Source organism: Apteryx mantelli, chromosome 30 (assembly GCF_036417845.1).
Source record: "Apteryx mantelli isolate bAptMan1 chromosome 30, bAptMan1.hap1, whole genome shotgun sequence".
In the NCBI taxonomy this organism is placed as follows: domain Eukaryota; kingdom Metazoa; phylum Chordata; class Aves; order Apterygiformes; family Apterygidae; genus Apteryx; species Apteryx mantelli.
The window spans coordinates 3,266,567-3,291,243 of record NC_090007.1 but is presented as its reverse complement, the minus strand read 5'-3'; the positions used below and the strand labels follow the sequence as shown (position 1 = coordinate 3,291,243).

General features: G+C 41.0%; 1 protein-coding gene across 2 annotated transcripts in view; it reads left to right on the top strand.

Annotated features, from left to right (window-relative positions):
• The window catches only part of KDM4B (lysine demethylase 4B), a 90,145-nt gene that overhangs the window by 46,898 nt on the left and 18,570 nt on the right, over positions 1-24,677 (top strand). The window contains exons 9-15 of one of the 2 annotated variants that reach the window (XM_013942695.2): positions 5,671-5,867; positions 6,459-6,491; positions 10,127-10,296; positions 15,794-16,314; positions 17,854-17,974; positions 21,287-21,465; positions 22,668-22,890. In XM_013942695.2, coding sequence (XP_013798149.2) covers positions 5,671-5,867; positions 6,459-6,491; positions 10,127-10,296; positions 15,794-16,314; positions 17,854-17,974; positions 21,287-21,465; positions 22,668-22,890 — 1,444 coding nt within the window. The remainder of the gene's footprint in view (positions 1-5,670; positions 5,868-6,458; positions 6,492-10,126; positions 10,297-15,793; positions 16,315-17,853; positions 17,975-21,286; positions 21,466-22,667; positions 22,891-24,677) is intronic. The other variant, XM_067312589.1, reaches the window with a different exon arrangement.

Genomic DNA, 24,677 nt, shown 5'->3' with positions numbered 1-24,677 from the left:
CTTTGAAGTGTCATTTGCATTAGCAACACGTTTTCTTACAATACACAGTGAGAATTTCTAAGCCTCCTTTTGGATGTAACCTCATTTCTTTCCACGTAACTTCCTTTTAGGTTTTGTTGTTATGAAGAAGCAGATACAAAAGCTTTAAGCAAAGGTTTTGGTCTTGCGTTTAATGATGGTGTAGTAGCTGAAAGACCTTCAACTTTGACCATATTGTTTTGTTTTCTATTTAAACTTCCATTAAGGCAAAGTGGGAGGCTAGCTGAATCTTAAACAAGTGTGCATGCAGTGGGTCCTGATTTCATCTGAACGTGAGGGTTTCTTTCCATGAGAACCAGAGGGTGCTAATTTAAATACTTAATTTATGCAACTGTTCCTACATAAGGAGAAGAGTTATTTTATAGTAACGTTCTATACATTATGGAACAGATGGAGTTCAGTTTAGTGTTAATAGCTGGGAAGTGAGGGAAAGCATCCTTACAAAAATGAGGCTGAAGGTTGAGGTTGAATGGGGCTGCATTTTCCGTGTATCATTTCATTTTTGTTACTTCAGGAAGATAGTTTTTCTATTTGACTGTTGTTTTATATAGGCTTATTAGTATTTTATTAAAAAAAAATCTGGCACACGAGATTATGGTAAGACTTTCAGTAGCCACAAACTTCTCATTATCAGTCTTTGAGTTATAATTGCTGAGACAGGGTTGTTGGCGTGGTCAGATATTTCACCACAGTCTCCAGGTTTGAGTAGCAGATAATAAAATGACATGTAGGGGAAGAATGTTGTTTTAATATGTATGAAAAGTGTTTCAGTCTGTGCATCACAGTTCTTGCTGGGCAGTTAAACTGCTTCCTGAACTAAATCGATTAGGTCTGCTGGGTTGGGTTAAGGAATAGGGCCCAAGATTAGGATTTGACTTTTTTGGTCATATCTTAGATTTCAAGAATTCATTTTCTGAATGTTTCAGCAGATTAGTCTGAATTCTGTGTCATTTGCAATGGGATAGAAGGAAGATGCACTGAATGGTTTGACTGGCCTTAAAGCTGGGATCCTCCAATTATCCAAAAATGTTCCTTTATGGAATTTTTGCATGAGCTTTGGTTCCAAGTTGACTTTGCATGTTCTTATCCTGTATAGGCTCCTTTGAATCCTGCAAGAAGGATAGCGAAGTCATTGGCTTATGGAAAATAAGGAATGGGGCTAGGAGAAGTCTTCAAAAGATAGATGCAAACTCCTCTCATCTTGTTGCTGCTTTAGATCTCAAATTCCCTGTAACTGGAGATAAACAACAAACCCTAAAACTGTTTTTTTTTTTTCTTTCCTTTTTTATTCCCCTCCATTTTCCTTAGCACTTCCCAGTAGGTTCTTGGAGATCCAGGTTAGGAATATTCTGCTGTTTGATCTGTCACTCTGAGACAGCCATGCCGTTCCTGAGCAGTTCGGTGTGGCAGTCTGGCCACCAAACGGGGAAAGAGGAGAGACACAGAAACGCTTGATTAGCTCTCAGAGATCCTTAGTACTGTTACTGTAAATTTTTCAGCTGTCATTTTGACATGACAGGCATATCCTTCATGTTGCCATTAAGTCATGGTCTGTGCTTTTGGTGACCGTGTTACTCTTAAATCTTTCAGGAGGTCTAAAACTGCTATGAATTGAATGGGAAGGAAATCTGCAGCAGGAATTCTCTGAATACTTGAATGAGGGCTTTGTGGCTTGGTTTTGACTCGCATAAAGGAAACAAGGTTTCGTATCTCTCCTTAGTGCTGCTGTTTAAGTGTAGACTTGTTCATTTTATGTTTTTGTTTCTACAGAGTTTAATAATACTGCATGTGAAGTGGAGGGGGGAAAGGAATTATACACTGGAATTTAACCTCAGGTTTCTGTGTATTTTAGTTTTGGATTGTGATCTCTCACTATGGACTGCTCTGTGGCTGCTTTCGGTGAATTTTTGTTCTTATTTTTGACCTACTTGTATTTTATAAATTGATGTTACCACAGAGAAGTAGCAAGAGGAGTGACCACCCACATCGTATGCAAGTGTCACATGCCTCTAGATTCCTCTGCTGTCCTTGGTGGACCTGGCTCCAGCCCTAGAAATGCAGGCTGGTCTCCCTCCCTCCTCCCAGGAGAAGTGGGAGGCCTGGTGGCCGGGAGAGAAGACCAGGCTCATTGACTTCTGCACTGGTGCAGTTTGAGCTGTGCTTTCTGTCACGCTGTGGATAAAGAGAAATCCATTACAAACATTTGCGGGATCGATTAAGTTGTCACAAACACTTCCATGCAGAGGTTTCTTGAAATATGGAAGGCAGCTCCGTAAGCAAGGCACAGATGAGGGAGATCACTAGATTTTAAGCAAGAGGGGCCTGCCTTTCTGGTATAGTTACAAAACCAATCGTGTTTTATACCTGGAAGAAGTGTAATGAGCAGCATTGAACAAGATCAGCGCTGCTGTAGCGCAAGGAGTGTGGTGAGCACCTGGTCTCTTAGCACCCTTCACCCTAATGGCTGGAACGTAATAGGTCCTGCTAATACTTGGGATCTTTTCTCTTGTCACAGACTCCCATCTTTTCACTTTCTCTCTCTTGTGTCTGAATTCTGTCCCTTCGAGCTACGTTCTGCAGAACTGGGAAGGAGAGAGATGGGGAGGGGGCGTAGGGGATAAGACGTCTTAGGAAATTCTTGCATTTATGGCCTCGATTAAATGGCCTGAATATTTGGAAAACGGAACCTTCTGGCCTCCATGTACCCCCAGGCTCCTCTTCTGGTCTCCCCCCGTTCTCCTCCCACCCTTGCACACACATGCACGCTCCCTTTTGCAGTTGTGCTGAAAGCATCCGCTGTATTAAGCAGAATCTTGCTGCTATGTCTGAGGGAAAGGTATAGAAAAAAACCCTGGGTGTTGTGGGAGCATGAATATGACACAACTGCAGCAGCTGAGGAAATATAACTGTAGGGTCCAGAAGAAGCCCCAAAGGAAAGAGGCTTTGTAAATTATTCACGCTTGCTAGTGTGAAAGCAATAAAATTAAATTAAAATTGAAATATAAACATACATCATGTTAGATTTGTGTGCAAAGGAAGGAGCTTGGCTACTGCAGGCTTCTGGTGTTGCAGTGCACAGTGTCGTTTCTCAGAGCAGCGAGCGTGAGTAGCTCCCGCACAGCTCAGTGTGTGGATTCTTGGTAGTCCTTATATACTTCAAATTTTGGTGTGCCTCTTCAGCTGAGGGAGGTTCTGTGGTGGTGGGGGCTGTGCTCGGGACCTTTAGACCCAGCTGACTCGGTATTTGCTCTGCTTGATTTGAAGGAGCTGGCAGCGCGTTGGTTCCAAGTTAGGATCAGAAAGTGGAATATTCCTCTTCTAAGCTGCTTTTAATACTATGTGCAGGCAGAGAAGGTCAATCTCTGTAGCCCACTGATGATGTGTGCTGTGGGGTGCTCTCCGGTATTTCTCTTTGTAGCGGTATACAGGTGCTTTTAAAATTTCTTAAGGAAAAGTGATTGCAGATCTGCTCAATACAAATCCCTTAAGCCAATATTGATGGAGGTGCAGGGAGAAGCTTCTGCCTGGCCAGGAATCTGAAACATGGGTACCATCTGTGTTTCTGCCGTTCTTTAGCCAAATTACATTTCCAGCCTTTCTTTCCCGCACTATTTTTCATTAAATGAATTGAGTTTTCCTGAAAGTGCCTGGCCATAAATACTGCTTCCCACTCAGCGCGCTCAGGTTATTATCGCTCTCCAAGTTGTTGCAGAGCAGAAGGTAGCCAGCGGTCTTTGCAAAATGAAAAACAGGAGTCGGGAGGGAAGTGGGATAGCTGAGAACTGTGCAGAGGAATCTTTCTTCTCTCTCTCTCTCAATGGTTTCTTAACTACAGCCATAAATCTTCTAATAATGGTAGTGAAAAACAGAAGAAGAAAGGGGAGAAGCAAGTTTAATGTCATGCTTTTCTGCTAAGAAAAAGAATAGTTTTGAAAACGTATGGAGGGGAGGGTGAAGCAGCTTTAAAAAAAAATAGCCCTGGAAAGTGGCTCTAATTACCTCGTCCTCTAACTCAGAATTGAAAAGCAATTTAGTGCAAGTGCATAGCAAATGATGCTTTGCACCTTGGAGCAGAGCTAAAAGCACGTCAGACTTTTCACTCAAGCCCCATGAGACAAGCAGGTATTGGTGCACTTGCTATGTCCTTTTCAATTCTGTAAATTCTCGTGAGTTAGAAGTTCATAAGGATAAATGCTCGTGCAGTCTGGGCGAGACTCTCCCCGCCAGCTTCGCTCCGTTAGTTCTGTGCTTCATCACAGCAAACACACTTCCGAATAAAAATTCTGGTAGCAGGTCTTTTGTGTGATGGTAAGGGTGTAATTCCAGGGGTTAATTTTAATGAACACATGCTAGCTGAAATTAGTGATACGTGTTTTCTCTAGCTTATGGGTGTTTGGTTTAGATGTGGAACCTAGTTGCAGTTTTAGCCTTTTATTTGTCTGCATAACCTTCAGTTAGTCTCCTGAAATGCAGGAGTAAAAATCATTTATTGGGGCTGGGGCTTCATGTGTCGATCACTAGAGGTATTCTATGAACAGTGCCGAAATTTTGCATTGATATTCTTTCGCTGCTTTAACTCTTCTATCAGGCCACCAGGGAGTCAAGTAGTTTTTGTGCTAATTGCTTTAAATGCTTAAGTTTCTCTTCTGAATTTTTCAAAAGTGTGCTCGGGGTATGGATATCTTCTGTTAGTTACAACGTTATCAGCTTGGAAAATTGAGAGCAGTCAGCGCCCTGCAAGCTGGTTGGCTGTTTGCTTTTCTTGGCACGTGTCTGTATTTTTATTCTAGTCTATTTTTGTGTGGTCTCAGCTTCATGAATAACCTTATTGCCCGGCAGGTCTCTTGGCTATTAGCTGCATCCAGAGCCGTGTATGCATTCCTGCTTTTTTCTGAGGATTCCTCCTCTTCCTTCTACCACTCCTCCCTCTTACCATCTTTTTTTTAAGTAACCTATTAATTTTTGATAGCTGGACACAGCTGAGTAGCCCTCATCCCTACATGCAAACAATCTCTTTTTGCTGGCAGCAAACAGTTCTTAATTTTTAGTGTTGCAGTTTACAGGCTTGTGAAGGATTTATATGCAGCATCTTGATTTATAATTATGAGGTTTAACTGCCGTGGTCATTAGGTTAGGCTTTTGTTCCTCGAAGGCTTTTTCAGTTACAAAGCGGTATTAATAATCTCTTTTCAGCCTGAGAAACTCCAGAAGAGACTAATAGGGGCGCATAGGTTTCAGGTCAAATTCAGACTTGATCTGCAGAGACCAAAATTATTGCTAACAACTGTAAAAATGTAGTAGACGAATATACAGTGTATCAGTTGCTAGAAAGGGATAACTTGGTGGGCTTGGAGGGAGAAGAAGATTCGTAGAAATAGAGGCTTAAGCTACCCCCAGAGAGTAGGGGGGCTTGTGCTGTCTCTGGTTTTGCCAAGGGCAGGGAGAGTTGATGCCTTCCGTCAAGTTGAAATACCCACGTGATAGTGGCTCCTGGAGTAACCCACCGCAGGCCCTACAGGAAAAGTCTGTAGAACGTTGATTTGCCTCAGGAGAAAGGAAAGCTCAGCTGACAAGAAAGAAAGAAAATTCCTCTGGTCTGACATGGTGTTGGTGTCTGGAAATCTCTTGCAGTGTACTTGCCGCAAAGACATGGTGAAGATTTCCATGGATGTCTTTGTGAGGGTTCTGCAACCAGAACGTTACGATTTATGGAAACAAGGAAAAGATATTGCTGTCCTGGACCACATGAAACCCACAGCTCTGACTAGCCCGGAACTGGATGCCTGGAATGAGACGAAGGCTGATTTGAAGGCTAAATTGCTTCGCAGGTAAAAAAAAAAAAAAAAAAAAAAAAAAAAAAAAAGTGTGAATACATTTAAAGGGTGGTAGAGCCACTGCTCTCTAGGCATTGTGTTTGATTTTAGTTTCTGAACTCACGAAACTTGCATTAGAAATTTCTCTCTCTCTCTCTTTTTTTTTTTTTTTTTTTTTTTTTTTTTTTTTTTTTTTTGGTGTTAGCTAAGATTTTAAACCCTTTAATTCTCAGTTTGGAACAGTTCAAACTTCCCCCCCTCCCCCACTTGCTCCTGTGATTTCTCCTGGGTAACATGCTCGCTCACCGTTCTTTTTCTTCTAAGCACTGTAGAAGCACATGTTCTTTGACACTAGGACGCTGTGTGCCCCCTTGCATCCCATCTTTTAACCTGTAAGACAAAAAATCTCTAGTAAGCATTTATAGTTTCACTTGTCAGAAAGTAGGAGGAAAAGAATTGCCAATTGCAAAAGGGGTTCCTGTGCATGCCTTTTCGTGCTTCCTTTTGTCTCTGTGTTAATTTTCTGCAAGTTCATATATTGTACATGTTTGCTTGCATTGAAAGTTTGGCATGCTAACCTTTTACTGTTGGAATCTTGCTTCGTAGGATAGGAGATGAGGAAGAGGACAACAAACACCGGTATGTGACTTCCCTCATCTACTTAAATGACTATTTTTTTCCTCCTCCTGTAAAGTTTCTTACCATATTAACTCTTAAAGTGTTCTTCTGGTTCAGTTAGTTCTTTGTTCCAGACTTTTAACGTCTGCTTCCTTGAAAGGGCACAGAAAATCTTTGGGCATCAAGGTTTCTCAGACTTCCTTTACCTTGTCTTTGCATGCTTTTCTGAGGTGACCTCTTGTGTCATTAGGGAACCTTAACCATCTCATGCCCGTTCTGGTTTTCCATTCGTGAATGTGCAGCCAATCTACTGAATAAACCCTAGGCTAAGGAAGATGCTGCAGTGATGTGATACATCTATAATGACAAACGGATTATGGCTAGAGGTCACTGGAGCACGTAGTTAATAAAAAGCTGCTGCTGTTCTGAAAGGTGAAATTAGACTACTGTAGTGTGTTGTAGAAATGGGCTGCCAGTGGGAGAGAACTTTCCATCCCTCTCATGCTTTCTTGAAGAGGAAGACTCATTATAAAGAGGAAATTGCATTATCATTGGGCTTTAATGTACCCAGAGAGATGCAAAGTGTGCGCTCTTCCGTGTGCTCCCTTGCCCCTCCTTTTTGCATTATTCTCATTCCTACCCTGCCTATTATCCAAAAGCTTATTTCTTTCTGCTCTCATTTAGTGTTGTCGAATTTCCGATTTGAGTATCGTCAGTCTCTGGAAATTGTCCTACTTCATCTGCACGTAATATTCTGCTTGTAATTTTAGTTCAAGTACAACTTCCTTGAAATCTAGGAACACAGTGTGAGATAGACTTTAGATTTCTGGTGCCGTCTTTGACATGGACTCCCGAGTGACTGTTTAAAAACTATTGACCTAATAAATTGATGATACTGGATGCATTTAGGTGTTATATCAAAGACAAATGTGGCATATGCTAAGAGGAGTTTCTGTTTCCTTCTCTAGAATTGGTCTTTGGGAGTTTTCCATCATTTAGTCTTGTTTTGGGTCTGTCCTGCACCTTGCCTTTTTTGCATGAAGCGATTTGTCCATTACTTCACAGAATGCTGAAATGGGGATCGGATATTCCCCACTAAATGCATGCTCCTAACGACATGATAAATGGGGTATTTTGTCAGATAATTGACTTCAGCAGTGTTGCTCCACTCCAGAGATTATCTTCTTAAAAATTTTCTTCCTTCCATAGTGAGCTTCAGGAAAGGCAGGGTGGACTGAGATTTAGAAGCTGGGATTTTATGCTCTTTGGGCTACGACTGTCCAATGGGTCCCTTGATATCTTGCTTCCATATCTGGAAATTGGGAATCTTTTTACTTCGTAGGAGTCTTAAGGGTTACTTAGGTATATGTAATGTTTGCACATGTAAAGTACTATATGACCACAGAGTGTTATTTTCCCTTTTTAAGCCTATTGCTTATCTGTGAAGCCCCTCTGTTTTACTCTCAGCTACTGTAAAAGGCCCATCTACTTTTTTTCCTTATCTGTTAATTATTTCCTAGATGATCTCAGTATTATCCTGAAGCAGGTTTCAAGCTGTTGAATATAGATATTTCTTTGTTTGATGACATCAGTTAGCCATAATCTCTGTCCCATGCTTATGTCTTGGAAAGACATAATTTTACTTGAAGACTGATGTGCCTGAGCAGGATGGAATTTACTGGGGGAATGGGATTCACCTCTGTCCAAACCTCTTCACAGTTGTATCTACTTAAATTAAATCACTTTGTGGTCTATTCTTCAAAGAGAACAAACACTGCTTCTTGCCAGCTCTCTTGGAAAAAGCAGCTTTTAAACTCTGCAGAGAGCTATGTTCTTTCTTCTCTAAGGTCGTTCATACTTACTTACCTTGAAAAACTCAACTTTGTTTACTTTATGGCTTCAGCAAGGAGCTGTTTTAGTCTAGTCCATAAAAAGTCAGCCCATTTCTGGTATGGGAATTACGTCGGATATGTAGCATCTTCTCTTCTGGAAATGTGCGCGCTTCGACTTGTAGTTCTGGAAGCACAGTTTCTTTAAATGGATGTGCTCTCTCTTCCTCTGCTCATTTTTCCACAACTTTAGGGCGAGGAGAAGAGCACTGTAAAAAAAGATCTTTACCAACTCCAAGTATAAAGCTTTGTGATTTAATTTTTGTCCCACATTTCTAAACAACAGGAATAAAATATGCCCTTTACCAAATATAGCTTGTAACACTTGATTCTACTCCAGTGTGTTCTTTTTCAACCATGGAAAGTTCTAAACACAAAAGTTTTATAGGTTCATCTTTTTTTTTCTTTCTTTTTTTTTTTCTTTCTTTTTTTCTCCCTCCAGAGAAGGTGGTATGTTTTTAGAATCTCGGTGAAGAGAAAAGTTGATCCTTCTGGGTTCAACTGTGTGTTCCTGCTAATGAATGTCTTGCAGGTGTGAATTTAACATCTATACTTGGAGGGCTACCATATGGTTAGAGTCTAGCAATTATAAATTACTGTGCATATGGATTAACTTTCTTTTCTATTAATCATTCATCTCAGGTTGAATTTTTTTTTCCCCTTCCTTCTTTGTTGGTTGCCTGATTAAGGGCTCTTAACTTCATTGTACTCCAAATCTAATTAGCAGCTGAGTTTCTGGGCTCTGAGGATGTGAAGCTGAATTTCAGCTCTTGCGGAGTTTCGGGCAGATGAATTGGAGTGTGGTGTCATTGTGTTTTACAGTTTGTTACATGATGTTAGATGCAAGGGCATGGAACAGGGGGCCATATGGAAGATGCTGCTTTCAGAAAAAAAAAAAAATCTCTGTATGCTAAAAATTGCAGCTTTCTGAATTAGTCTCTCTTGAAAAAAAGAGCTTGTTAGGCTTAGACCCAGCATTCAAGGATCTATTTGACAGATCCTTAAAAAAAAAAAAAAAAAAAAAAAATCCCCAAATAAAATGTGGTTCGTAACCGAAAGAGATATCGTGACTTCTGAATTTCCATTTGCCTCTGCACTGTGGTTACTGTAATCTCTTTGTTTTAGTGACATTGACTCTTTATAAAGAATAGTGTTACTATTAGGTTGTTAGTATTAGGTCATATTAATGCGCACTTTTTTTTAGTTAGACTTCTTCATAGGCCTTGGACCCTGTGAATTACTACTAAAAAATCACAGGCTGTCTATTGATTATGCTGTAAGTATTCATTATACCATATTTTTAAAAACTGGCAGTGCCGGGTAGTGTTTGAGAGCTGGAACATGATGCTTGCAGACTTCCAGCAGTTTGCTGAAGGGTGCACATACAGAACGAAACAAAACGATGGGATGGATACAGAGGATGAAAGAAAGACATATACATTTTTGAAATACAAGCTGAGCAGATTTAAAATACAATTAAAATCATTTTAACTACAGCTTATTAGCTTACATTAATACTGGAGGAAAAGGTTCTTCAAGAAGCCAGGACAATTCATGGCTGCTGTGAATGGATCTTAAATGTTGTGTTCTGCAAGGTTCATCTGTTTCCTTTCAGATATCTATTTTGCCCTGTAGCCTGGTGTTAGTTACCTTGTGTTTTCTCTCCAAAGAAGATCCTTTTGTTTTGTATTCAACTCTTTAAGTCAGTGATCATTTTATATAATGAAGGCTGTTCTTTTATGTCAAATTGCACTTCTGTCCTTCTAGGTCTCACAGAAAAAGAAGTCAACCCAGGAGACATAAAACAGAGGATCAGAAGTCTCTTGGGGATGTCATGGCTATTGAAACTGCCTTGGAAGATGTGAAAGTAAAAGAGGAACTGAAAAGAGGGCCAGATCTAGAGGAAGAGGAGAGAAGCAAAGTGGCGGAGGGAGAAGGTGAGGGCCCTGCTCACTGAAGGGAGGTTGCTTCAGTGAGGATCTGGGGCAAGCTATTTCTCTAAAACACATCTGTAAATAACTTGTCTAGTGTTGTTTATTTCTGTTGAAATATCAGCAGAGTCCCAATATTAAATCTGTGCTTACTGAAATACACCATCATTTACAGCAGCAATTGATTTTTTCCTCTCTTTAAGAATTCAGTCCAAATAGCTTTCTTGGCTGGGCTTGGAAGTCCTGCCAACACTATTACAGTTTTGTAAAAATATATATTAGGGGAGAAATATTTTTAAATATTTCATAAAGAAACAAATAAATATATTTTGTGTCCTATTTTGAAAAGGAAAGATTTGAGCATACTCTTCTGTAATGAATCTTTACCCCTTTCCCTCCCCTCCTCCCCATTTCTTACAGAGGCTGTGGATAAAGTCAACCTTAGGTTGTGTGGGATCCACAGCTGCTGCATGAGTAGAAGTACCAATTTGACTGAAAACTTTGTTTTTCTTCAAGTCTACAGTACCCTCTGTAGGAGGGAAGATTTTCAGCTTTCTTTGCATGGCTGAAGCTAATACCAGTCCATGACAAGGACTGGTCCCCACTCCTTTATATTTCTTGTGCAAAGAAGTTAGTACAGATTTCAAACTGTTCGGGAGAAGGCGAATAGGAGTAGGAGCTGGAAATAATGGCAGGGCTGGTTTTCACAGATCTGTTGCTAAATTTATGTGCAACCTTTGATAAGTCGCTTAACCTTTCTCTGCTCATTGACACAGTGGAATGGACATAATATTTCTTCATATTATAGTTCTGTCTTAGGAAATGATGTCTGTAAAATTCTTTGAAGCTGTTTGTTGGAATGCACCGTGACTTAGGGCAAAATATACCTAAAGGCCTGTTGCAAAAACAGATAATATCTTGGATTTTGTTTTGTGTGCAATATCTTCCTAAGAGGTATGTTTAGTCTAGAGGCCAGACCTCAGCCATCTTTCTAGAGGCTCTTTTTGTGATGCTCTTCTCTTGGCTCTGTATGAAATGGTGCATTTCTTGTTGGCAGTAAGCTTTTCTAATGTACACGGTTAAGTGGTTGTTATGTTTATGTTGTACTTTCTTTTTGAGGCAGTCTGGAGTGTTTCACTAGCGCTAGTTAATTCACCTTCATGTATTACATATCCTTGTTTTGCATTTGGAGAAAAGCGATGCAGCAAACTAAGAGGACCTTGATCATGGTCTTACAGGAAATCTATGAAAGCTCTGAGAAGAGAATCGAGGCCTTGATTCAGTTCTGTGATGCCTTAGCTAGGCAGTGTACTTTCCCCTTTCATGGGAGATAAGGGCTTTGAAAAGCATTGCCAGATGGAGCGGGAGTAGCGCAGTGAGAGTAGTTAATTTCTATTGCCCTAGCTTGCAAGTGGCAGCAGTGTGTTAAACTGTATGCTCTTAAATCTTGTACAAATTTAACAGTTAATGCTTGTACTAAACAGCCCGAAAACGCTGAAGTCCCTTGGGAGGCGAGAGATAAGTGGCAAGGACAGATCTGAGATCCTTAGAATGGCAGAGAAAGAAGAAAAGCTCTGTTCTAGCTGGATAGGCTCTAAATCATACACTTAGACTTCGTGTTAAAAACTCTTTAACTGCTTGCATGGGCGGGACAAACTTATTTTCAGCACCATTGAGGAAAGCATCACTAGAACTAGACTGTTGGCACTGCAGTTTCGGAGGGGTCTAGTACTCAATGTGGCTGTTAGCAAATAGGCAAGTTTTTTAATGCAATATAGCAGTTAAATACCACTGACTTCTCTAGTCTTCTGCATCCTACTGTCTGTATTACCTCTTGCAAGTGTCTTACAGTTTCAGCTTGAAAAAGAAAATAGTTCATGTTTGGATGGCCCTGCTCATGGCAGCTTAGCTTTTCCTCTCCTTCTCTTCCTTTTTCTTTTTCTTTCGCTTTGGCTTTAGTTTGGCTGGATTTCCTACTTATACCAGAAAAGATGACCTTGAGGAGGGGAAGGAAGAACGAGATTCTTAAGTAATCATTGGTAGTTTCAAAGAAATAAGTCTTATGCTTCATGTTGGTTATTTGGACTAGCTGAATATTAATACCTTGAGGTTTTAAGGATTTCTCACCAAGATACGTTACAGTGTTTTCTTTTGTTTTTTTGTAACTATATTTTATATTCCTAATTTATTATGTTGGTATTAATTCATTTAGAATTTCTCAGCAAGTTGTCTTGGGACTTGAAATTAGAGGTGAGTTTTCAAGCTCTGCTCTTCTCTGAGCGTGCTAAGCAGCATAAATACATCCCGTGAGTCAGCAGGTGTTACCTGCTATGCTGTGCCTCTTAAAAGTCCTGCAGAGCCGGCCCACAAGCCCCTATATCTCACAGGAGACTTCTTTTTTTATAATGTGAAGAGAAGCAATGAGATGCTTAACTGAAAAACAGTTGCCCATTACTTTCCACCACATTTCATTAAATGTCATTCCCACATACCCTTTTAGCGTTGCCTTTGCAAACTAAGTACATAATTGCATGAACTAATGCCGTGATCAAGATGCCGGTAAACCAGAACTGAAAACTTCAAGTTCATGCCAAAAGCCTGTTTCTGCTAGTACCTGTATATAGTAGCAAATGGGTGCATAACTGATTTTTAGATGACCGTTTGCTCCATGAGGATTTTACTTGAGGCAGGATCTCAAGAATTAGCCATCTGTCAAGCAGCACACCTCTCTGACTCCTTCCCTCTGTTTTTTCCCATGTTGCTTAAGCAGGCAATGTAAAGTCATTAAGAGGTGAGAAGGTTTAATGTGATGGAGAGATTGTCACAAAACACTGTCATAGCCTAAGAGTTCATCCTGGAAACTGTTTCTGGACTTTTTAGCATCGTGTAGAAAAAACAACCCTTTCAGAAATCTTCTAGAAGTCACTGTGTCTCTCTGCACACACATATAATGTGTTCTGTGAAGTGCTAATAATAACTGAGTGGACACAACCCCTAGAAGCAAGTAGAAGGTATTTTCCTGCCACTTTTGCTTCTGCTCTTGTATCAGTCATGTTAGCATATTCTGTTAGCGTAGGTAATATATAGGCTATAAAGCCTGGGCATGTAGGGATTGCTTTAGGGTAGTATTCTCTTCCTAGAAGTAACAAAATGCTGCTGAAAGTGAAAATGTTAACCTCTGCTAACCTACTGTATTTATTTATACATAAAGATCCCTTTCCTTCCTAGAGGTCTTCACGATAGCCACATGGGGCCTTCAGATCTCACTTTTTCCTGGCTTCTGATTTTACAGATAAACTTGCAAACTACTTCATTCCCCTTAACGCAACAACTTTTAAACAAAGTTGTGTATGCCAGCTGCTGTCAAGTTAGCCCATTTAGAGGTCGGCAAAGCTGGTGAATGGCATTTGTTTTGTTGCTGGGTAGAGAATTCTCTCAGTGTATGGAGAGTAAATATGATCTGGTTTTGTGTGACTGGGGAGAAATCCAATTTGACCTTCATTCAATGTGTTTGTTTCTCTAAGGAAATTCAATATTCCTTTCTTGTGATAGAACAAACCAGTTTATCGGAGGGACTGCCTACACAAGTACAACAATAACTATTTGGGCTGGACTTGTCGCCGTTCTTATAAATTAGTTTAAATAAAGGCACCAGAACAGACTTCTGGGGAATGCCCAGGTTCAGGTGTCCACTAGAAGATTTCTGCAGGGATTTCAGCACTTCATCTCATCGTGGGATTATTCTCCTTGTCCTTTCACCCCCTGCCTCCTTCAGACACCACGCTAATGTGTGACGGCCTATCTGATTTTCTGTTTGCTACGTTTGGCTGCTAGGCTTTGGTTTAATCCTTACTGGAAGACTCTGAGGAGGTTGGGGTTGGTAAATCTTTGTGATTAGGGTGAACAGCCTTTCTCTGTCTTCCTCCCCTCACCATCCTATTAGTGGGGAAGTGACCTTTTGGAGCAGTCATCTAGTCATAGCATCTGCAGGTGGAAAACAATCTCTTATGAAACAAATTGAGTGCTGGCATCTGTCTGTGGAGCATCTATTATTTACTTTCCTTTGAGTGAGCTGATAACTTTATTCATGAAGGGGGGGAAAGGGTGGGCAAAGGGAACATACATCACTGTAGCTGGAATGAGGCAAGCGGTGAAGGCATCTCCTGTCCTGACCTAGAGACACTCAGTCGAGGGCCAGTAGGAATTTGACTTATGACTGTCATGGGATGCTCTGAAATCAGACTGTTTGGATCCTTCAGCAGAGTTACATTGGGAAGGGAGGTGGGGAAGGCTTTTATGGGTGGTTTCTGCCTCTGTGGAAATGTCTGTCTGTTCAAGGAGCGTTTTTCTTTTTGCAGCCATGTAAGAGAGCTGCAACTCTATGCAGATGAAATGAATGGTAGTAAGCCAGGAGGAAAGAAGGATGAATGGAGCAAGTGTTTGGAAAGCATATCTCAGTAACCAGTATTTGCATGATGTTTGTAATAGACTTGCTTCAATACTTGATTCATGCTTTAAAAGAAATCTTTTGGTAATAACGATTCAGATATCTTTGTTCTTCGTTTCCCAGGGCTGTTGATTGTGCTGACACGCAATAATACTGAGATAAGAGCTATGCTTGTGCATAGGGAGAGCAGTAAATGGGGGTGGTCTGGAGGTTAGGGCAAACCAGTTAGAAACCTTGAAATACAGATACAATATTCATTTCAGATTTTGCCAAGCACGGGACCAAACTTTCTTTTTGTGCAACCATGACTTTTTTTAAACTAAGATCTTTGAAGGGAGAGGTCTAGAGAGGCATGTTACTTTGTTTGTGTGGGTTTAATGGAATAAAGGACAGAGAGGTGTATTTGGCAGGTTAGGGTTTTTGTCCAAGTGTAAAAGAGCAAGTAAGTTGTCTAGGTGCAGAAATGCATGCCTCGATTGGTACTTATCCTTGAAGTAGGAGGATTTCTGGCATGAATGTATTGTGTTCGGATGACTTGCACTTTCCCTACTGAAAAGGGAAAGCTGGGGGATATCAAGGTGCTTTGCTTTGTTTAATCTTCTAGTCGGTTGCTATTGACTGTGTAAATTAGGCACTTGAATTGGGGATTGTGAGTTACTTGCACAGGATCATTTTTGTTCAGGGTGCTGATTGGTTTTGTCCAAGTCAGGGCTGATGTAATATATTACATGTCTTGTTGCACTCTGTCCAGTTTCTAGGGGATAGATGTTTTCTCTCACAGGCGACATTCATTTTAGCAGCCTTTCTAGTCTAGCCAAGAATTAAACAGTCCATAGAAGAGACACGAGCCTTTTATTTCTAAAGTAGGCTGCTCCAAGTCAGTGCTGGGGTGCAGTGGAAGGTATCTACAGCCTTCAATTTGCCTGTTTTAATGGACAAATAGGACCATGGTGTAACACGTTAGCCCAGCATGGAGCTTTTTGGTAAAAGGGGAAGAGTATTAAATGCCCAGAAATCTTGGTGTAGAAGTTAAATGTTGCTTATTTCTTGAAACAGGTGACTGCAAAGTAAAGGCCCGTCCTCCAAAAGTAAAAGGTGAGAGGAAGAAGAAGCATCTTCTCCATCAACACCAGCACCATCTGCAAGCACCTCAGCCTCCTCTGCAGCAGCAGCCACCACCACTCCCAATGCCACCAGCTGCATCACAGCAGCAACTGGCAGAAGAAGAGGCACCAGTAGCACGGCCACCGATACCCACAGCAGTGCCCGCATCATCCACAGCAGAGAAGAGCTTGCCCCCAGCTCCCCTGAACATTATCCAGCCCTCAGAGGCACCAGTTGAGGAAGAAGAGTTTAAGCCTCGGCCCATCATTCCCATGCTTTACGTGGTTCCACGGACCAAAAAGGTGGTGTTTGACAAAGAGCGCATGTCCTGCCAGCAGGCATTTGAGCAGTTTGCCACACAAAAGAGTCCCGGATGGCGGGAACAGACAGTCCCTTTGGAAATTCCTGTGAAGGAGGAGGAGAATGCAGAAGCAGAAAATGCAGAGGTCGCTACAGTGGTCAGTGATTTACAGGTACGCATGAGCAAGGAAGCGTCTATGAGATTTGCTCGTTTTAAGTAGCCAGTCGAGCACCAAACTTGGAATGACCAGGAGTGCTAAATCGTGCCAGAGCCTCTAGGGAAACTGTGCGCTGTGTTGAACCTTGGAGTGCTTTACAGGAAGGGGTGCTATTCTCTCACAGCACAGTCCAGGCAGGTCATTGTGTTGATGTTAGTTTATTTATCAAACTCGTTATTTTCTTCAAAGGTAAAATAGAGACTTTTCCTCCTACTAACAATACGGACGTTACTGGAGCGATCATCACAAATACTAGCCAGGAAGACACTGCACAGGCAGATGGCAGATAGCAACCATTCTGAGGGGGGTAAAAATCAATCGCCCAGGGAACTTTGACTGCAACAACATTTTGATAATTTTCTTTCCTCTCTTGTTTCTGACATCTGCAACTGATAGTCTGAACTTTGTGCTTCCAGGGACTGGCCTGCTATATAGGGCTGTCTAGGGATCCTTTCCTTAATGAGACTTAGGATTGGAAAAATTGGTAGGAACAACCTTTTCATGGACAAGTCAGTCCGTGACATATAATCTATTGCAGCATCTCTTCCCTTGGAGAATGCTTTCCTGAGGACAGTTTCCAAAAGAGGAAGGAGGAAAATGTTCAGGAATTAGCAGCAAGTCAGAGCTATATGATCCAGCTCTGTTTTCCTGCGTGATGCTGCTGAAAGAGCCAAGGGAATGGCAAGGCACTGTTAGAAATTATGGTGATAGAGGGGAAATGTGCATTGTCATACTGGCACAGCGCAATTAGAATACCTTTTACATAAATGTTTCTAAGACATAATGGCTGCAGACTAGAGAGGAGAAACACTAAGGGAGTTGCTGTGGCTGCGATGGGCTGCTGTCAGTGCCTTCATCTCTGCTCACTTCTGCATAACATGGAATGAACTTGGATTTAATTTGTAACGCTGTAATAGCACTGCTGCTTGTCTTCACGCTGTGAAGCAAAGCACCTCATACTGTCGATTTCTAGTGCAGACTAACTTGCCTGTAATGCGTTAAGTGCCTCTCACCCAAGAGCGCTGTGAGCCACTACGATTATGATACATGCAATATTTATAACGTTGGACGGCAACAGGGGGTAGCGGGTACAGGATAAATACGCTTGCCAGAAGGTGCACGCTAATATCCTAGTAAAATGTTTCTGGTTTTACTGTACATAACTTCCATGCTAGAGTTTCTAGCTGTTTATGTGATTAACCAGACATAAACTAATGGAATTGGCAGACGTGAAACTGTTCTGAGGCTGTTCTGGTTTTAAGAAAACACTGTAGTTTACTTTTACCTGGCATCTTATGAGATAGCATTGGCTTTATCTACTACAGTAATTGGCTGGGGAGGCTTTATTGATTCCAGCAGAAAGTCAGTGAAAAGTTTGTTGTATAAATTTAAGACCTCTTTATGAGAAGGATTCGGTCTCTGTTGCCCTGTTCTCTCCTTTGCTTGCCCAGAGACTTTGGGGGTTCCCATCTAACTTGTTCTGCTTTGTTTCAGCCTGCTGCTGCTTTTTCAAAAATGAAGATGGAGATCAAAAAAAGTCGCCGTCATCCACTGGGCAAACCACCAACTCGCTCCCCGTTGTCAGTGGTTAAACAGGAGACCTCGAGTGACGAGGGTGAGTGCACTTAGATATAAAGAATGCTTATGTGTCCTGTCCAATCTGAAAATTTGCTAAAGGTGGTGATTAACGTAATTGGATGGACTGAAACTTTTAGTGTTACACTCAACTGATAGAAAATGCAGCATGTTCCCATTTTGATAACTCAGCTGGAAACAAATGCATCCATGGGAAATGCCCTTTCTCACCTCCCACCCTCTTTACTCTGAAGAAAAATATTTGCAGGATGCAGAACACGGCAGTATTTCGGGCAAAAGAAGAAGAGAGTTCACAGAAAATAACATCTGAAAGTAAAAGCTTGCTTTTAGATATTGCATTAGAATTCGATCTGCTTACTTCAGAAGGAGGTGGAGATTAGGTCTGCTGTTAAGTGTATAGGGAAAGTTAGAATTAGCATTTTGGTTGGCTTTCTAATTTTAACTCATGTGAATGCTGAGGTCTAACTTTTCTCTTTTAGCAGATCCAGAAATGAGAAAGTCTCTCAGTGGTTCACTGAACATCACTGGTTTTCCTTTCTCACACTCCAGTTACTGCAAAGCTTTAGCAGTCTGGACAAAAGAAAAGGACTCCTATGGCTCACTTCTGTTGTAGTACAATGTAATATATCACCTCTGGGTCCTACCTACTGTATAAAATACACCCAATATTAAAAGGTCCATGGTGAGAAGCTTTTGCACTGGGGCAGCTACTTGAAAGTGTAGGTGCCAGTCCCTGCTTTCAAGAAATTTATAACTTTATATTCAAAAAGGGCCCAAGACAGCCTCTTTCCTGTTCCCTTTTCCTCTTCAGAGAATGTATCCATTCATTTTTAGAGAAAATTTTTGTGTCAGAGATACGAAAGTGGGATATACTGTCCATGCACAGCTCCATTCCCTTAGTAGGGATGATGCATGTGATTTCTTGCGTATGTGAGGTGGGAAGTGAAGCCTAGAAAGGCAGTTGAGACTAGTTCTCTTATTTGGGCGTGAAGACCTCGCAATGAACTTTGTGTTGCAGGATTCTCACTAGACAGGTTCTCTTCACTGTTTTGACTTGTTGGATTGTGTACAGAGGCCTTGCTGGTTGACTCAGGAGCAACTTTCTGTGAAAACTGCCATTTTTTGGGAACTGATTTACAGCACTGTTGGGCAAGATCTGATCAAATAGATTCTTCTGTTCCCCACCAGGGAATGCAAGAAACTCTCTGTGCTCCTTGTTTTTTCAGGACTAATGGATAAGGATGGTCTGGAGACTGCAGTGAGGGAGAGTGAGCATATAAATTAGAGAAATACAATACACCACACTAAAATTCAGTTGAGACAAATTGTTAGCCTTCTCTCCCTGTGTGTAACTTGCTTGAAATGTGGGAGCCATCCTGAATGCTACTTCTGACCTAGAATCCATCCTTGGATGAGTGAAGGCGATGATAACATACAACAGTCATTTACTTTTTTCTCTTAGTCTTTCACTGTGGATTATGATGCTGGTTTCCCATCAGCTTTCATTGATTTTGCTGGTATCATAAATCCATAAATCCTTGCCTTTCTCTAAGTGTGCTTTGACTAAATTTTGGAGAAACTTGTAGTTTGCTTTTGGCTTGTGTCTTAAAGTGTCGTTGAAGGTGCTAGATTTCTTTAAAAGGTGAGTGATAAGCTCTTCTTAAAAATAAGACCTCTTGAAAGTATCGATCTACATACCCAAGCTCACGCCGTATTTTAATTTTGGTTGTATCGCACACAAGTTATGGACACATAAGCATGTTTTGTAGAAGTTACAACTGTAGAACGCTCCTGCATAAATCTGCTTAGTTACGAGGGCTGTGTCTGATACTGATACAAGTGGAACTGGCAGTCAACTCATGGCATAAGTGTCATTTCCTACTAGGAAGGAATGCTTAACTCTCATCCACTGTCAAGGCTCTTTCTGTTTGCCCCGCTTTTCACTGGAATCCTTTGCAGCATTGAGGAAAAGGCTATGGTATTAGCAATTCTTGTTAGCCTGTGGGTACCAGTTTTTAGTCCAAGATAAAAACATAGCAAGAAAGTGAAGACACATGTTAGGAAGTAAACCTTATTTTAAGTGTGACAAAGATACACAGACTGTTCATAATTTCAAAAAAGGATTGATTAATTAAACACAGTAAAATTTCCCATGTTGTCTGACAAATATATGTCTCAAATTAGTTGGGGGGAACATTTAAAATCTCAGATGTAAGCTTAGCCCTAAGAATTTTACTGCAAGTTCCTTTTATCCTTTTCCCGCAGCGCAGGAGTCTTAAAATCTTAAAAGGGAGGTAAGAATGGAGAGGAAGCTTAGATTTGTTGAGAGCAAAACGTTAACTGCGTATTTCCAGTAATTAACAGTGAAGCACAATTTGGTTTAATGTGCTGAGCTCTGGGGATAATGTTCCACTAAGATGTTTTTGAGTTCCCCGGACCAAAGCTGCTGTTCTGGGCTCTTTGCAGATTGACAATGCAGTGAGCAATTTGCACTCAGTCTTGCATAGAAAATTTCTTGAACACTTGTAGCGACTCAAAAACTCTTTAATATTGAATGGTAAGAAACTTGGACCCCCAAACTGACACGAATAGATTCTGTGGTGGTTTAATCATAAAATACCAAGGGCCTTTTAAAAGTTTTGTAAAAGCAAAGACTTAGGAAACTAATTAGCGCAAGCAGACCTATCAGGGCTCTGACAGAAGAAAAGGTGGTGATGAATGTAAATGGAGGGCTTAGTGACTTGCACTCGATGGAGGTAGCTGGGAAGCAGCTGCAGAGAAGTAAAATGAAAACTTGGGCTGTGGTTATCTCATGGCCAAGACTTCTATTTGTAGAAACAGGTAAGGGATGCGCTTTGTGAAGGATGAAGGAGACTGCTGCTGCTGAACAGATGGGGCCTGGGAGCTAGCCTAACCGAACAGACCACCACGAATTGCAGGCCTGTCTCCTGGTAGGAGAAAGGAAGGGGGGTTTCCTTACACTTGCATTTTGAACTTGGCTTCATTGAAAGGATGTTGGAGGTTTCCATGGCTAAAAAAAAGTGGTCAGAGCTAGGAAGACAGCAAATCTAGATTCTTTGCTTCGTTTTTCTCTTGACCAGTTTCATCAGGCCATCAGTGTGTCTACCTTGTTGCCGTACCCATAAAGTGGAGATTATATTCATTTCAATGAAGTATTTGAGACATATGGATTTGGAGAACTATCAATGAGTTACATGTCCTTATTTATTCAAATTCTCATGTTGTTGAAACATTAGCTGTTTTACCTTACCTTGCTGCATTTTGCCTCTACTAAGGACTTCCCATTGTCTTGGGATTTTTTTCTTTCTAGAAACATTTCCGTTTTCTGGGGAGGAAGACGTGAGTGACCCAGAGGCTTTGAAATCTTTACTTTCCCTCCAGTGGAAGAATAAAGTACATAATTTCCCAGCTGAGAGAAAATTCAATGCAGCTGCTGCCCTGAGTGAGCCATACTGTGCTGTCTGTACCCTCTTTTACCCGTACAACCAGGTAATTCCTGACACTGCCGCAGATATACGGATCGATGGTGGGTACTGAATGGGTGGCTACTGTATAAGTTGTGATGAGACTCTTATAAGAAAGTGAGAAGGCTCATATAGGTTTGTGCACCACAGAAGTGTGTTTAGATCTGGCAGAGGCAGTGCACAGAGCCTTTTTTGTCATCTTTCCTGGCATTCAGCTTTCATTTTTTAAATCACACATGCAGAGCTTTGCACTGCAAACACTAGTTCATTCAGAGAACAGAAACAGTGCCATGCTGGGCATGCGATCGGTGGTGTTTAGATATGTGCATGGACTTCTGAATATTTGCAAACAAGCAACAAAACAAAAGTTTACTCAGTAAGCATATACGTATTTTTTGGAAATTATCAATATGGTTTGGGATATGTCCTGAGCAGAAAGGCAAATTTATCAGGTGAGTCAGTTGTTTGCCCAATTGATTATTGATTTATCCTTGCATGCTCATACAGCCAAATATGGCTCTGTGTGTCTAGTAGGAATTCACATGTTAGGTGTGTGTGTATACATATGCGTTGGAAGATTTTTCTGAGAAGAGCAGACCCGCTACCTCACCTTCCAACAAAACCTCTTGATTTATTATATAGATCGAAAACAAACTGTCAATCCAGGATTGCTAGATGTTGTTGTATAATGATTGTAAGGAAAACTGGATACAGCTGGGCTGTTTTAATCCATTGTTTTTAACTCTGGTTTGCTACCAGAAACCTTGAAATGTCCTTCTGGAGAAATTCTTGCAGCAAGAACAGGGAAGGATGCCAAAAGGATGGGAGAGGGGGAGGGGAGATCTTGCTATTATTATTTTCCCTCCCCCCCCCCCCCCCGTGGTGTTTTTAGCTGCAGTTTAGGGATTTGATCCCTAAAAGTTTACACTTTTACAGAAGAAAAACAGGGAATGCTTTTCATTATTCTGACACTTCTTTGAGCTTTCAAATTAAATTACAAATCCCAGTACATGCCTAAGGAAGAGAGAGGAGCAAAAGGCAGGGGGGGAGGGTATGTGGGAAATTATAGGAGTTTAAGTTTATTAGGTATGCTGTCTGGTGTCAGGTGTGGGATGAAAGGAAGGGATGATTTTTTTTTTTGCAAGGGATGTCCTTTGACTTTGAGGCTAAAATTATTTGTGATGGGGGAAGAGAAAGATTCCATCTGATGATGTTTTCTCTTTGAAGTCCTTACAGATGGATAAAGAGGCTGTGCAGGTCTCCGGAGGGGAGACCACTTCCTTCCTCCACCTTTCCAAGTGTGGACAAAGGACCAAGCCTCTGATCCCGGAGATGTGCTTTACCTCAAGCGGAGAAAACACAGAGCCCCTTCCTTCAAATTCGTATATTGGAGAAGATGGAACCAGCCTCTTGATATCCTGTGCCAAATGCTGCCTGCAGGTTCATGCTAGTGAGTGCTTCTTTCTTCACCAAAGCACTTGGGTGTTCAAAGATAGCTCACAAGTTTCTTTGTCTGTATGTTGCCTATATTCATATTCCTTCTGGGCATGCTTGCTATTCCTGTGGCTCCCCCTTTTTCTGGTGCTCCTTGTGCATGTATGTTCCTCCAGTCTGTCTCGGCAGTAACTGTAACAAATACAAATATTCTTTCTACTGTTTGTATTGCTGGCTGACAAAGGTTCTTCTCTGTATCATAGAAAATGTGCATGTTTTCTCGGTAAGCTCTGTTGTTGGGCCTAGAGCGTGAGGAAACTAGGCTACTGTAGCCATGCGTCTCTAGATGTAGGAGCACTAAGTAGAAATCCTCATCTTACATGGGTACGAAGATCAGTCATGGCACTGATTAAAACCAGCCCAAGGGAAATAGCAAAGGAAGCAAAAAGAGATAGAGTTAATGTAGTAAGTCGGCCTCCATTTCCAGACTTGCTTTGGAATATCCCCTGTTAACAAATCCATGTGCAAAACTAAGTAGCTGCTGAAACTGCAGCAGATCAGCCCCTAAAATGCTTTCAGTTGTAGGTTGGACTTCTGTTGAGACAGTATCTGTTAGAGAAGAGTCCATTAATTATTGGCCACTTTTCTCTGACACATCTATTACACACTGGTCTTCTCAGAGTTCAGCATAAATGGATTGGTAATTCAGTTTTGGGAGTATTTTGAAGAAAAGGAACTTTTTTCAGTGCCTCTCAAAACTTGTGTTGTCCAGATAAACTTTCATGGATGACGAGGAGGAGATGTTCTAGATACCTTGTGAGTTAAGATAACTTGAGTCTAGATTAGAGCTGAGCGGAAGTTTTAAGTGTATAGCTAGTTTACAAAAAAAGTTGAACAAAATATTTTGCAGACATCTCAATTTCAGTAAATAATTTTAGTCGAAGTATCAGGGAAAGTTAGAAAATTAGAAGAATTTGTTTTTTTTTTTATTGTCACTAAATAAGTGCTTCAAAGTCTTTTTAGGCTAAACAGTGCCAGGTGACATAAAGTGGGAACAGAGTGAAAGCGGGAAAAAAATTTTGCCATTCCATGTCCATGTTACTGTAGTAGAGCGTGAGCAACCTAGCTGTACCTGTGTGCAGTTCCTCCTAACTAGTTTTGGTCTTATGGTTTGTATTATTGCTCTTTTAAAACTGAAGAACATCCAAAACAGACATCTTTGAGCAAGTCTTGTTTGTGACGGGTACCTTGGCTTTACCCTCCTTTTATTTTGGTGCTCTGTCAGTATGAGGAGCCTGTTCCTGTGGGATATACGTTACCTTTTATTTTTGCAATAAAGCAGAAATCACAAAGCTGATTGCACTCTTTTCATTTGTTGAAATATTGGCCCATCGGGTAAGGTTGTATTGTGCTTGTGTGCATCAGAGATTATGGAGTAGTTTGAGATATGCTTTATTAGTGGCTGTGCTGCTGCTTGTAGGAATGGCACTTGATTACAAAAAAGAAACATGTCTGTTTGTTTCTCTGATAGTTATGTCTAAAATAAGATCTGATTAATCCTGATAGACTGTACCTTCATTGTAGATTCTATGACATCTAGTTAACATTTGCACTTGCACTATGTGACAAATTACTGTTCAGCTGTTTGATCTTGACAGATGGGAAGTCTTATTTGACTTGCATCAGCTGGAATTACTTTTGTTGTTCCAATTCTGTAGACCAGAGGTCACCATGCAGCTCAGCACGAACTGTCTCTTGAGAACTGGAATACAAGTTTTATTTTTGTCCCGTATCTGTGAAATA